General features: G+C 52.2%; 2 protein-coding genes across 2 annotated transcripts in view; one reads left to right on the forward strand and one right to left on the reverse strand.

The window, feature by feature from the left end:
* Window positions 1-497: 497 nt before the first annotated feature.
* On the forward strand, window positions 498-11,345 carry IGSF10 (immunoglobulin superfamily member 10). The gene is made up of 7 exons (XM_027891910.1): window positions 498-691; window positions 1,615-1,744; window positions 2,023-2,413; window positions 2,931-4,757; window positions 4,797-6,896; window positions 7,483-8,383; window positions 9,036-11,345. The coding sequence occupies exons 1-7, from the start codon at window positions 498-500 to the stop codon at window positions 10,942-10,944; spliced, it is 7,452 nt and encodes a 2,483-aa protein (XP_027747711.1). The 3' UTR covers window positions 10,945-11,345.
* A 1,379-nt stretch (window positions 11,346-12,724) lies between these two features.
* The window catches only part of MED12L (mediator complex subunit 12 like), a 93,815-nt gene continuing 91,704 nt past the window's right edge, over window positions 12,725-14,835 (reverse strand). The window contains exons 40-42 of the mRNA XM_027891911.1: window positions 14,499-14,587; window positions 13,149-13,230; window positions 12,725-12,768 (exon numbers count right to left, since the gene is read on the reverse strand). Coding sequence (XP_027747712.1) covers window positions 12,725-12,768; window positions 13,149-13,230; window positions 14,499-14,587 — 215 coding nt within the window. The remainder of the gene's footprint in view (window positions 12,769-13,148; window positions 13,231-14,498; window positions 14,588-14,835) is intronic.

The raw sequence follows: 14,835 nt of genomic DNA on the forward strand, positions 1-14,835 counted from the left end.
CTGGTGCCGGGGAAGCGCCGCGGGGTTGGGCGGGGGCTGCGAGGGGAGTTAATTTTGGTTGGAACAGTTCCTGGCAGGGAAGGAGCTGACGTGTGGAGACGCCTCCCGGGATGAGCCGCCGGCGGAGCGGGGAACGCTCGGCACGGCACGGCCCGGACCGGCTGGGACGCACCGCGGGCACCCGCTGCAGCTCCTGCAAATCCCCGCGGAATTCCAGCTTTCCCTGCGGAATTCCGGCTTTCCCTGTGAGCGGCAACTACCGGCACATCGCGCCGGACGGGGACATCGTGGGGCAGCTGTCAAATGACAACGCTTTGGGTCGTGACATCGCCGAGGGGAAACCCGAGAGTTTGGGGGCTGCTTCGTGGGACGTTTTTAATTTCAAGTTAAAAATTGCTCTCGGGCTGTCGCTATAAATGCCTGTGTGTTCCGTTCCCCCTGCAGGAACCGTGCGCCCGCCGCTGCTGTTGGGGATGACGCCGTAGGATCCCCGCATGATGGAAGCCCCGCGCAGGGGACGGGCCCGCTGGCTGGGGACCCTCCTGGCCGCCTGCCTGGCCACCCTGCCGGTCATCAGCGCCTGTCCCCGGCCCTGCGCCTGCCACGGCCCCGCCGAGCTCCACTGCACCTTCCGCTACTTCAGCACCGTGCCCCCGCGCATCCCCCCGGACGTGCAGCGCATCAATCTGGGGTACGTGGGACAGCGGGGCTTTTCACGGTCTGACCAGTCAGCTTTCAGCACTTTGCGGAGCGATAATTAAGAGTTTCCAGATTTAGAGCTAAAAATTACCAAAGCAGTAAATAAGTCTGTAGAGCTTAATGTTGTGTCTGCAGCGCTCAGCAGTGGCTGCAGTCACAGCTAGCAAAGCCTGAGACCACCCACACTAAGTGGAAGTTCGGGGGATCTAGCACAGGGGAGGTGAGAACTTCGGAAAGTTTTCAACTTAAATGAATTCCTTTGTATTACCTGAAAAAATTGCATCTGCAATGTGGAACTGAGGAGTCTGAAACAGCAGCAATTCGGTGAAGATGAGTACGTGTGCTAAAATCTTCAGAGACTTTGCTGTGAGTTGAGAACGTCCCACAGTGTTAGTGTCCATGCTTTCACCTCCTGGGTCCATGGAAAGTCACACCATGTCAGCCTCCCCGGTGGTTCTGTCCTGTGCATGGTTAAAGGAGCAGGGAGTGGAACGTGCCCAGGCTCATCCGGCCTCTTCATGCATTTTCCAGCAAGTGTCCTCTGTCATAAATCAAACAACAAGACCCATCAGCAATATTTGACTGGTCCGGGCATCCCTCTTAATACACATAACATTTGAATCATCCAGATGTGTCCCCTGAAAATATAAAAGCAGTTTTTCCTGGAGGTAGTAGGGAAGCCAGCACACTGTCAGACAAACAGATGTGTTTCGTGCTTGCCCTTACTCTCCCCATCCATGGGAATTCCCAAAGGGAATTCACCCTTGTGCTAACGTGACAGAATGACTTAGAATTTCATCTTGGCAAGTAGAAGTGCTGCCTGCCTTTAGCCATTGCCAAAGAGTGGTTCTTTTCTTTCGGGTGGGTTGCTTTTAAAAGGTGTGAAGTGTAGCTGACTAAACCCATCTGTTACAGCTACAACAGCCTGAGAAAACTGAGCCCCACAGACTTTGCTGGCCTGGAGAAACTGGAGTTACTGATGCTGCACAGCAATGAGATCAGCATGATCCCTGAGAGGGTGTTCAGTGATTTACGTTCACTACAGGTGAGAACTAAATGAGCCAGTGTTCAATTTTGTTATGACTTAACCTTCAGATGTAGAGGTAAACATCCCCTAAGTAGCCAGATGCAGCATTTCCTTTTTTAGTTCCTTATTTGTCCATATGAAAGTTGAGGGCCTTCAAGATCCAGTATCCTAATGAGAAAGGTCTTTCCTACCCAGGTGGACACTCAGGTACATTGTAAAGATCAGTAGCATTTGTTAGAGTTCTTACAATTATAACATGGTTTAGTATTATGCGTTTTTTACTTTTTCATCAACAGGTCTTAAAAATGAGTTACAACAAGGTCAGGGTGCTTCAGCAGGGTGTGTTTTATGGCCTGAAGAGCTTGGTACGGCTGCATATGGACCACAATCAAATTGAATTTGTAAATCCCAATGTTTTCTATGGACTCACTTCCCTGAGATTGGTCCACCTGGATGGAAATTTACTCCAGCAGTTGCATCCAGACACTTTTGTCACCTTCCACTATAGCCAGATATTCAAAATATCCTTCCTGAAGCACATCTCTTTGTCTGACAATATGCTGACTTCACTTCCACAAGAAATGTTTTCCTACATGTCCGAGCTTGAGAGCATTTACCTGCATGGAAACCCCTGGTCCTGTGATTGCAGCCTGCAGGAGTTCACAGTGTGGGCACAGGAGAGACCAGGTGAGCTCAAGGCCTTGTTCGTGCTCCTTAATCCTGTTGTAGTCTCTTTTTCTTTCTGAAACAAGTAATTGCCTTTTATTAATTTATTTATGCTACCAGAAAAGACTGTAAGACAGTATTTTAGTAGGTGTTTGTAATCAGGATAAAGAGATAAATATCACTCAGCTTTCCAGATTAAATGTATCTAGTGGCCTTAACACATTCCCAAGTGCAGCTTTCCTTAATGGAATGATTTCCTTGGACAGTCCAAAGACTCTGTGCACCAGGAGAATCCACAGGGAATAATCAAGATAACTTTTATGGAACTGGCAAGAGTAAGTGCCACTTTGCTCTTAATTCTTCAAGAAGGAGATAAGGGACTCAAGGGACTCAAAGACTCTCTCTGATGCTGTCTTTCATATGTTACTTTAAGATTTGCTTTTGTTTCACTCAAAAGAACCACTTGTTAGTACCTACATGTAATTTTTAATACTAAAACTTGTAGCACAGAAACTGACTCCAGTTTTCTTCTCTTCAGATGTTATAAAGTGTAGAAAAGACAGAAGTTCTGGTGCCCAGCAATGCCCAGTCTGTGCTAGTCCCAGAAATCATAATGGGAAAAGCTTAACGGATCTTCCTTCTGCATCTGTCACCTGCAATAAGCCAGTCATAGACAACTCCCTGAAATCCAGAAACCTCTCAGTGCCAGACGATGGGGATTTCAGTTCTGTGTCTCCCAAGGACTTCATAGCTCCAATAGGATCCCTGGCTTTGAACATATCTGACCAAGCAGGAAATCGAGGCAGCGTGGTTTGCAACGTCCAAAAACCTAAAGAAATGTCTCCCATCTCATTTTCCCGAGATGGCAGCAGCACAGTGCTCCAAACCTCCTTCTCAGCTGTCCTGGTGTGTGGCATCAGTCATGGGCACATCCAGCAGCTGTGGAGCATCCTGGCACTGTACAGCAATTCTCCCTTGAAACTGGAGCAGACTGTCCGGGCGGCTGATGTGCCTTTTGTTGGTTACAAATATAAACAGATCCACACTGAAAAAGATGAACTTTTCACCAATATTGAGGCTGACCTGAGGGCTGACCCAGCCTGGCTGATGCAGAGCACAGTGGCACTGCAGCTGGACAGGACAGCGACCACGCTCAGCACGCTGCACATCCGCTACTTCAGCCGTGCCCAGGTCAGTGTGCCCAGCACTGACAGCAACCAGGGCAGCACTAACTGGGCCATCATCCACAGGGACAACAGCACCCAGAGGGAGCACACTGTGCTAGTCGGGGGCACCGTGGAACTGGGGTGCCAGGCAGCTGGGGAGCCAGCTCCTGCTGTGGAGTGGATATTGGCCGATGGGAGCAAAGTGCGAGCTCCTCACATCAGCGAGGACGGGAGAATCATCGTCCTCAGAGCTGGAACGCTGACCTTGCGGGCGGCTGACGTGTTTGACACGGGGCTCTACCACTGCATCGGCTCCAACAGCGACGATGCCGACGCTCTGACGTTCAGAATCACCGTGGTGGATCCTCACGTGGAACACAGCAGTGTAAACGGAGCCCAGCTGCTGACAGCTGTTGGCAGCACCCTCCACCTGCCCTGCACAGCCACGGCTGCTCCGGACGCTGCCATTGCCTGGGTGCTGCCTGAGCTCACAATCCTTCGTCAGTCTGCAGGAAACAAACATGTTTTTGGCAATGGCACCTTGAGAATACAAGGGGTGACAGAGCGAGACGGAGGGTACTTCCGATGCATTGCAGCCAACCCGTACGGTGTTGACCTTCTGGTTTTCCAGGTGCTAGTGAAACAGGATGAGACCGCTCCAAAGAAAAGGCTTGGAGCTGTGGCAGAGTGGGAAGGGGGTGACGGCTCTGGCAATGCACTGCTGGGCTCTGCTGAAGCACAGACACCTCCCTCAGCCACTCCAACCACCCTGACAGCTCCTCTGAAATCGGCTGCATCAGCGTCCAGCAGCCAGGGCACGCAGAGCGCACGCCAAAGGAACAGCCACGGGAAGATGCCTCGCAGGCCCTCCAGGGACAGAACAGGCAGGCTCAGGCGGCTCAGGGGGCACAGGAGACAGTTTATTTCCTCAGGCAGAAGAGTCGATCCACAGCGCTGGGCAGCCTTGCTGGAGAAAACCAAGAGAAACTCAACACTGACAGACAAACGAGGAGGAGTTCCAACAGAACCACCCATTCAGGTCCAAAAGTTCTCAGAGGTACCTGAGGATGAGGAAACATCTGGTGATCTGGGATCTCCAGAAGAGGAATTCATGATGCCAGTAGCAGAGAGAGCCCCAGTACCTGCTCTGGGGAGACCAGTGGAACATGTGATCGCTGCAGGGCCCGAGGGCACCGTGAGTCACAATCCTGCCAGGAAAACCTCCCTCCCGGTCACAGAGGCAGTAACTCCTCTGCCCTCTCCTCTTCCACAGTCTGTGTCACCTGGCAGCACAAGGCCACAAACATATCCAAAACCTACAGACTCATGGGAAAGATCTGACTTGAGTCAAATATCAGCAAATGGTGTGAAACAATCAACTGGAGCAAGTGGAGCAAGTGGAACATCCACACTCTTCCCTGCTGGGCAAAGGCTGGTGTATTCTGGGCAGCGTAATAAACAGCATCTAAAATCTGCACCCACGACACCCACGACAGAAGCTACAGACACCAGTAAGGCTGTACCTCCCCAAAACACAGCTGACAAGACACAGGTTTTTACTGAGTCTATCAGTAAAGTTTCCACCAAAACAGATCCCCAGGTCCCTGTGGTGACAGTCAGTGCACCGAGCCCTGAGTTTGGCTCCGTTTATTCTCATACTGCTCAGAAAGGAGGAACCTCTAAGCCACCACTGACCTCAACTATCACTACTCATCAGCAAATTCGGGTTATCCAGGACATTCCAACTCACACACCCCAGCTCCAGCAGCAGTATGGAAGACGAAGGAAAGTTTCTGGTCGGAGACGAATTGTGAGGCCAGGACATATCCCAGGTATGAAAGAGCACCGATACAATTTTGGGAGGGCAGGGTCTGCCAGAGGAAATACAGCTGTGGCTGCAGGTGTTCAACTGAATATGAATTATGTATCAAATGTAACAACTTTAAATAATTTAAGCAGCTCCATCAATTCATTTAGCCCAGAAGCCCCCCTGTCCTCCCCCTCCACCATGAATTTGCCGTTGGAGCCAGTGGTTACCCATCAAAACACATTGTTCCTCAAGGAAGAGGAGAACGAACACAGTGCAAAGCAAAAAGCTGCTGCCACAGTCGTGTCTGTCACTACAAAGGGCACTGCTACTACTTGCAACCCTACCAGACTGTTGGGTTTGAAGTCAGCAGTCTCATCTGTTATTACTCCTCAATCTGACACCAGAATCACCAAAAGCAAAATATTCAGAGTGGGAGGAAGAAGAGGTCAGAGGAGGAAGAAGCCTCCTAAAGTATCTGCAGCCCACAGCACTGCAGCCACCTCCTCCGTGAGCACAACCACCCCCGAGCTGACAGCAGGTACATCACCAGCTGTGCCTCCGAGTCTTACACCTGCAAAACCTCTCCCTGGGAGCATCAGCCCGGTCTCTGTGACCAAAACACCAGCACTGTGGAGCTCTGACACCCCAGAGCCACCTCAGCATATGTCCACAGCAGCCACACAGACACTGGTGGCCCTGGTCACACAGAGGAATGCCCAGCTGGCCACGTCACTGCCCACTAGCCTGGCTGCTCACAGCCCCACCATGGCACTCCAAACCACACCAGTCACAACAAGGAACACCCAGCTGACCACAGCACCACCTGTCAGTCCTGCCCAGACCTCCACCACAGCTCTCCAAATCCCGCCGTGGCTGGGTGAGCCTCCCGGTGCTGCACGTGCCCAACCTGCTGCAGTCAGCGCCACATCAGGGGCAGCGCCTGCTCAGCACATCAGAGCCACTGCCACGGCAGGAAGAGAATCCTACCTGAAAATGGGGGAGACAGTTGTGCAGGAAAACCAGGCAGCACAGTCCACATTCCCAGCAAGAACTGTGTCAAGGGCTCCTGCTGCACTCCCAGACATCAGCATTCCCAGCACTCAGCATCCCACCCCTCAGCCAGCCCCGACGGCAGCTGTGCCACTTGCACCTACTGTGAGAGCCCACCTGCCTCCACGGGAGGATGTCCAGTTCTGGCCCCAGCCACCTACCAAAGGCACGGAGAGGGACAACACGCTGACTGTCAGGACACCGACCACTCCAAAGTCCTCACAGACTGCAGCTCCGCGGGGAAGGGACAGGGACAGCTCTGTCAGAGGCTGGTCTGAATGGAGACAAGATCAAGAAACCACCACCACCCCCAGTCCCTTCGCCTTGGGCTCTGCAAGCAAAAACCATTTTGCAAAGCCCAGAATAGCTGGAGGGAAATTGGCTGCTTTCACTGTGCTGGCAAATTCTGATGCTTTTATTCCTTGTGAAGCTACTGGGAACCCCCGTCCAACAATACAGTGGACCAAGATCCCATCAGGTAAGCTTGATAAACCTCTCTAGAGTTTACATTCTGTTAGAGTCCTGTAATTTGACAGCTGCTCTGAATGCCAAACTCAAACATTGCTTCATTTTAAAGCACTATAAAATACCAGTGAATAGTGAACTTGGAAACAGTGACAGAGATCCAACACTTGCTGAAGTGTCTGAGTGCTGACTCTGGAATAGCTCTCTAGGGAAAGCATAAAAAAAAAAAATCTATATTTAACTAGAATGCTATGCTTATTGTGATAAGATTTCAATATTTGTTTTGTGTTACTTGCTATTCCAGAACAGTGAGACAAGTGAAAAGAAAAATCTGTGGTAACAAACCCTCAAATCCAGTTACAGCTGTGCCGGGTTTGGACTGCAAAGGCCCATCTGCTTTATCCAAACTTTGTCTCTGCTGGGGACTCAGCTTTGTCGCTCTATATGTAAAATACTCTGATTTTCTCTCTGTCTCATCACTGTCGCCTCGGTTCTTTGGGCGATGCACAGCACGGCAGGGGACAGGTATTCAGGGACTGAATTAAACCAGCAGATTAAAGCAGAGGAAGGTTCTGACGTGCTGTCCCCTTGTTCCGCAGGGGCTCAGGCTGCGGGGCGCGGCGGTGCCGGCAGGTGGGTGGTGTTTGCCAACGGGACGCTGTCCATGGCCCAGGTGGGCCTGGGGGACGGCGGGCAGTACCTGTGCACCGCGGCCAACGCTCTGGGCACGGCACAGCTCCTGGTCACCCTGTCGGTGCTGGCCTACTCGCCCCGCATCGCCGGCAGCCGCCACCGGCTGCTCACCGCGCACTCCGGCAACACCGTGGCGGTGCCGTGCAAGGCCGAGGGCAGGCCCCCTCCCACCATCTCCTGGGTTCTGGCAAATAAAACCCACCTCTCCGGCTCCTCCGCGGGGAACGACAGAGCTCACGTGGAAGCGGATGGCACGTTGGTTATCCGGGGGGTCACTGTGTACGACAGGGGCCTCTACACCTGCCTGGCCAAAAACCCTGCGGGCACCGACACGCTGGCCCTCAAGCTGCAGGTCGTTGTGGCCCCTCCCACCATTCTGGAGGAGAAGAGACAAAGCGTGGAAGGAAAGATGGGGGAAAGCCTAGAATTCCCTTGCACAGTGCAAGGGAAGCCTCAGCCCACCGTCCACTGGGTCCTCCCCGATGGCACGGCCGTGAAGCCTCTGCAGTTGGTACACACGAGGCTGTTCCTGTTCTCCAATGGCACCCTCCACCTGGGCAGCATCGGCCCTTCCCACAGCGGGAACTACGAGTGCATAGCCACGAGCTCCAGCGGCTCGGACAGGAGGGTGGTCAGCCTCGTGGTGGAGCACAGGGACACGCTCCCAAAAATAGCCATCGCCTCTAAAGAACAGACTCACCTGAATTACGGAGATAAATTGCTTCTGAACTGCACAGCAACTGGGGAGCCCAAGCCCAGGGTCATGTGGAGGTTGCCTTCCAAGGCTGTTGTGGACCAGTGGCACAGGTATGAGTCTTTTCTTTTTCCCACCTCTTTGGAATTTCAAATACTATCTCCCCTGGTGGTCATGTAAGACTGTATTACAGCACTAAAGCACTGTGAACTAAATTAATTTTTAAACATTTAACAGTGGTGAAAATATCTGTGCTAATGGATCGTTGTTATATGTCTTATAACATCATATCAATTCCCATAAGTGGGTGAGGTCTCCCCAAAACAAATACAAGTCATATTTGAATTAAGGGAACCGCTGTTACCCTGCACTGGCTGGTTGGGGCCAGTTTGGAGGAGAAGTTATACGTACCAGATCATGAAGTAGGGCTCAGCAGGAAGAGGCTTCTGTAGTCTCTGCTAAGGCTACCTTTTGGGGGTCTCCCCCCACCCCCTCCCACAGTAGTACTTCACCTTTGCTTTGGGAGACAGTCCCAGCTCAGGGTGTTCCCAGCAGAGTTAACCTGCACACATCCACGCAACACCAGAATTGACAATGACACCGGGTTAGGACCCAGTGGGTGGGCAGGTGGTGTGGGCACAGTGCCTTCAGAGCAAATCTGTGTGTCATATCGTGCTACTGACACCTTCAGTCCCTTCCAGTGCTCAGTATTCACCCCCAGCACTTGGTTCCATAATCCTTCTCCTCTCTCTCCCCCCACAACAGAATGGGAAGTCGGATCCGTGTCTACCCCAACGGATCCCTGGCTATTGAGGCAGTTACTGAAAAGGATGCAGGTGATTATCTGTGTGTCGCAAGAAACAGAATTGGGGATGATCTGCTACTGATGAAAGTCAGCATCACAATGAAACCAGCCAAGATTGACCATAAGCAGCACTTCAAGAAACTGGTGCCATACGGCAAGGATTTCAGAGTGGACTGCAAGGCCTCAGGGTCGCCCACACCAGAGATATCTTGGGGTCTGCCAGACGGAACGCTGGTCAACAACGCGATGCTGGCGGATGACAGCGGGCACAGGTCCCGCAGGTACATCCTCTTTGACAACGGGACTCTGTACCTCAACAAAGCTGGAGTGACAGAAGGAGGAGATTACACCTGCTATGCCCAAAACACTCTGGGGAGGGATGAGATGAAGATCCGTGTCATGGTCATCGTGGCAGCCCCTCGGATAAAGCACAATTACAAGACGTATGTTACAGTGTCAGCTGGGCACACGGCACTGCTGGACTGTGAAGCTGCTGGAGATCCCAGGCCACAGATATTCTGGTTGCTGCCTTCCACTGAGATGATCTCCTCGTCCACAGACAGACACTCCCTGCACACCAACGGCTCTCTCTCCATCAGCCACACCAGACTGCTGGATGCTGGGGAGTACATGTGTGTGGCTCGGAACCCTGGTGGGGATGACACCAAACTGTATAAGCTGGATGTGGCTGGTAAACCCCCCATCATAAACGGTTTATACAGGAACAAAACAATCATGAAGGTGACAGCAGTGAGGCACTCAAAGAAACACATTGACTGCCGGGCAGAGGGGACACCTCCCCCTCAGATTATGTGGATCATGCCCGATAACATTTTCCTCACAGCCCCATATTACGGGAGCAGGATCACGGTGCATGAAAACGGGACGCTTGAGATTCGGAATATCAGGCCTTCGGACACGGCGGATTTTATCTGTGTGGCACGGAACGATGCGGGAGAGAGCGTGCTGGTGGTGCAGCTGGAGGTCACGGAAATGCTACGGCGACCGATGTTCAAAAACCCATTCAACGAAAAAATTATAGCAAAACCTGGGAAAACTACCACACTGAACTGCTCTGTGGATGGAAACCCTCCCCCAGACGTAAGCTGGATGCTGCCCAATGGCACGTGGTTTTCCAGCGGCATCAGCACGCCCCAGTTTCTCACGGGAAGCAACGGGACCCTGACCATCTACAATCCCAGGAGAGACCAAGCGGGGCGGTACCGCTGCGCTGCCCGCAACAAGGTGGGCTATATCGAAAAGCTGATCATCCTGGAGGTTGCCCAGAAGCCCCATATCCTCAGCCACCCCGTGGGGCTGGTGAAGGGCGTCAGCGGGGAGCCGCTGTCACTCCACTGCCTGGCCGAGGGGAGCCCCAAGCCCAGCACGGCGTGGACGCTGCCGGGGGGCCGCGTGCTGGACCGGCCGCAGGTCAGCGGGAGGTTCCTGCTGCTGGAGAACGGCACGCTGCTCATTCGGGAGGCCACGGCCCACGACGGGGGCGATTACGTGTGCAGGGCCCGCAACGCCGCCGGAGACTCCTCCGTGACCGTGGCCGTCACCGTCACAGCCTACGCCCCGCGGATCACGGGCAGGCCCCCGCCCGCCCTGCACACGCTGCCGGGGGCTGCAGTCCAGCTGCACTGCACGGCGCTGGGCATACCCAAACCAGACATCACCTGGGAGTTACCTGACCGCTCCATCCTCTCCACAGCCCACCAGGGCCGAGGATCGGGGGGCGAGCTGCTCCACCCCACGGGCACTTTGTTCCTCCAGAATCTCCGACCTTCCCACTCCGGCATGTACAAGTGCACGGCGAGGAACCCCCTCGGCAGTGACTTCGCAGTAACATATGTCCACGTCATCTGAAGTCAGAAATGCAGCAGGAGTGATGGTGAACACGGGCTGCAGCTGGACTGAGGTCATCCTTGGAATGAGTCTAATCAAAGGCAGCCAAAGGCATGTGAGTGCCTGAAAACACTTACAGTGTTCAGTCTGCAGTGACTGGGCAAAAGGAGAGAGGAAGGGGAAAATTAGCTCTAGCATTATTAGCTAGCATTGGTTCTCTCCACGTTCAAGGGATTTAAAGCAAACTCTGCCAGCAAACATAGACTATCAAACACAATTTACTTTCTGGAAATGTACACAGAGAGCTCCTGTATGGACAGAATTATTCATATCAGTTCAATACTGCCCACCTGGAATGACTGTCATAAGCACAGATCACAGAGGGCACGAACATCTGGGAACTAAAGAGCAGGTTTATTGGGATGCAGATTACCTTCTTAATGTGTTTTAATATTTAGTATGTTTTTTAAATAAATATTTCATGGTGAAACAAGTAGTGAAGTATTTTCAATAGGACAGCTCTGCTTGCCAGTCTTTTCTGCAGAGCTGTGGGATGACACAGACCAGCTTTGGACTCAGTTTGGAACAAGAGAGGGAGCTCTGCTCAGCACTGTTAAGCCAATGCACACAGACTGGGTGTAGAACCACTCCAGCTTGGCATCGTTTTCTTATTGCCACAGAAACATTTTTTTTTAAAGTTTCTCATTAGAAAACAATTGCTTGAATTTATGACTCAGTTTAGAATTGTGATTCCTCAGTTCAGCAGCCACATAGGCCTGAAAAGGAACTTCCCCCTGGGCTGGGAATACCTGCCATGCCCCACTGGTACCTGACACAGGTGACAATAACTCCTCCAGGACAGGTGGTCCAAGGGCTGTCAGCTCCAGGGCAGCCGAAACCGCGGGAAGGACTCCGGGGCTGTTCTGCACTCACGCTGGGAGGGCTGGGATGAGACCAATCACTGCTGGCAGTGGTGAGACATGGGGGGGGTCATCTCCTGCCACGGGGGTTCATCTCCTGCCACGGGGATTCATCTCCTGCCACGGGGATTCATCTCCTGCCACGGGGGTCCATCTCCTGCCAGGCTTCACCAGGACTCAGAGATTCCCTGCGTGACTGGAGCGAAGCCCCCCTGGAGCACTCGGTCCCCGTCACCCTCAGGACCATCCCCTGAGAGCTTCAGATGAAAGACACCAGATGGGAACACTGCTGCTTCCAGTAGGTTTATTAATGTTACATTGTGGGGTTTAATATAAACTTTAAGAAGTTTTAATACAAGCAATAAACCCATTTCAGCACCTTCTTACCACAATAAGAGCAAGAGGAATTAGTAATTTAAACAAAGAACTTTATAAAGTGCATGTGAAAATCACAGTCAAATAAACATGATATGAATTGATGTTTGTTCTACCAACAAAGAGGTGAAGTGCCTTTCAATTCAGTAATTTGGTCCAGTGCAGTACTTTTTTTTTTAATTTAAAAAAAAAAAAGAAAAGGTTTTTCCCATAAATAAATAAATAAATCCAGCATTCTTTGCCCTCTTTAAAAGTAACAGGATCTAAAAAGCACCAAATTCATAAAATCTGCAATAACGTTCTTCAAATAGGCCCACAAGTCCATACATTGAAATCCAGTTAAATAACCCCAAACCCACCTTGTTACATATTCACATCAACTGCATCACAAAAAATAATGATGGAAATAAGAGAACTCAAGTCTGCTGTCTAGCCATAACTAGTGCATTGAATTTCCAGTGTCCTGTTCCTCAGTGCAAAGGTCCCCTGGGTCCCCCCAGCCACGGTCAGAAGTGGGGGTACTGGCTCCCCCCTTGCTGTGGTTGGTTACCTGGGGGAGGAAGCAAAGGGGGTGACTGTACAAAAATACAGAAAAATACCTGTATTTGCTGCAGGGGTGGCAGAGGACAGGCTGCACATCTCCCTTCCTCCTGAGGCACTCACTCCCCTGGGGACTTTTCCCGCAGAGGGCTGGGGAAGGTGAGGGGGCCCCAGGCACAGTCCCGTCCTGTGGGCGACGGGACCAGCAGGGCCCCGTGGGGTGCCCCAAAACCAGGGCTTTGGTGTCACATCAGGACTGGGATGGGTGCCCACTGTCAGCAGGCGAATGACCTCCATGCACACCTGGCAGCAGGTAGATAGGCAGAAGATCTCCAGAAAGATAATTCCGTGTTCAAATACACGTTTCCACATGTCTGTGCACACACTTACTGGAGAGCTGCTTCTGGAGCTGCCGCACCAGCGCCGCCGTCTGCTGCTGCTGCGGGGTCTGCTGCAAGCCTGGCCTCGGGAACTGCAATGGGAATGGAAAAGGGGAAAGGAGCCTCCCGGTGCCTGTGCCACAGCAGGGAACCACAGCGTGCTCGGCCGGTGCCACCCCGGCACAGGGGCCGGGACGTGGGGAGGGCAGCGAGGGCAGGGGGGTGTCCTGACTGAGGTGTCACAGCACAGCAAGGACACAGGGAGCACCCTCAGAACTCACACAGCATCTGTTCTCTTCCTTCCCTGAAATCCCACCCTGTTCAGCCTGGAGAAGAGAAGGCTTTGGGGAGCCCTCACTGGCCATGGCCATGGCATGAGGCACAGTGTGGTTAGCACCCCAAACCCAGGCTCTACCACCCATCTCTGACTCACCCTCAGGTCTCTCAGCTCGACAGGTCTGCCTCCTAAATCCCATTTTTTTTTTTCTCATTAGGCCTAGTGCAAATGCACATGCTTCTGATTTTAATTAAGTGATTCTTCTGCACAGGGACCCGTGATGCAGTTTGGAAACCTGAGGTGCTGAATAAAACTTGAGTAATCCCATACCTTAATAACTCCGTGGGCGCTGCAGAAACCGCCCGAGCTTTGCTCAGCAAAACCTTGTGCTTACTGAAGGCAGTTTCAGCATTTTACAAGACTTCAGCATCTTTTCCCTTTCTGAAACCAAATCCTTCACTTAAAATATGTTATGTAATCTCCTGGCTACCAGGCCATAGTAACTGCCAGGTTAGTCAAAGGTATTAGCAACCACACCGGGGTTTTTGGGAACACAAACCCAACCCACAGCACCTCCTGCTGTGCAGGTGTTGGCAGAGGAGCCTGTGCTGGGCAGGTGCCCATTGCTCTGAAACTCTCCCAGCAGTTCGTTCAAGATATAAAACCCATTCAGAAAAACTCAAAAATGGATGAAAATTATCTAAGATTAACACTTTTAAACTTGGAGGCTGCGATTTCAGCATCCCTGTACTCTGGTTTTATGACTAACAATATAACTTAAAAGCATCTCCAAAAAATAAACCCCATTTTTCCCCTAGCCTGTTAGCAGTACATCCTAAAAATCCAAGGCGAGAACAGACACCTGTGATGGAACGTGGCAGGGGCTGGAGTTCAGCTGTGGTGGATGGAGCTGCCAGGGCACGGGGGTGCTCCACAAACACGAGGGGCAATGTCAACCATCGGCACCTCCCGTGGCCAAGGGCACGCTTCCTTGTGCACAGGTGACAAAGCCCACCCTGTCCCTCCCCCCACACCTCCCCAAAACACCCAAAACACCCAAAACACCCAAAACACCCTGCTCACCAGCGGCTGCTGTGGCTGCACAGGTTGCAGTCCAAGTGCTGTCTGCTGCCCCAGCTGCTGCTGCTGCTGCACCTGAGAGAAGGTGGGCACTGAACAACAGGCACACAGCCCATGCTGCCTCCAGGACCTACCTCCAAATTAAAAAATATCACCCAACCAGAAGAGAGGAAAAGGGCCAGACAGGCGAGAGGCCCTTTGGTTTAATGCCAGGAACATTGTAAGGCCAGACAGAGAGCACACAACCAGCACCTCTGCTCGGCACACCCAGCCAGGCCATTCTCAAATCTACCTTCTATAATCTGGAAAATCCAAGTACTGAGCTTTACACCTGTGTCCA

This window comes from Empidonax traillii, unplaced genomic scaffold, assembly GCF_003031625.1.
Source record: "Empidonax traillii isolate 1590-97213 ecotype Southwest subspecies unplaced genomic scaffold, ASM303162v1 scaffold334:size599637, whole genome shotgun sequence".
NCBI classification, from domain to species: domain Eukaryota; kingdom Metazoa; phylum Chordata; class Aves; order Passeriformes; family Tyrannidae; genus Empidonax; species Empidonax traillii.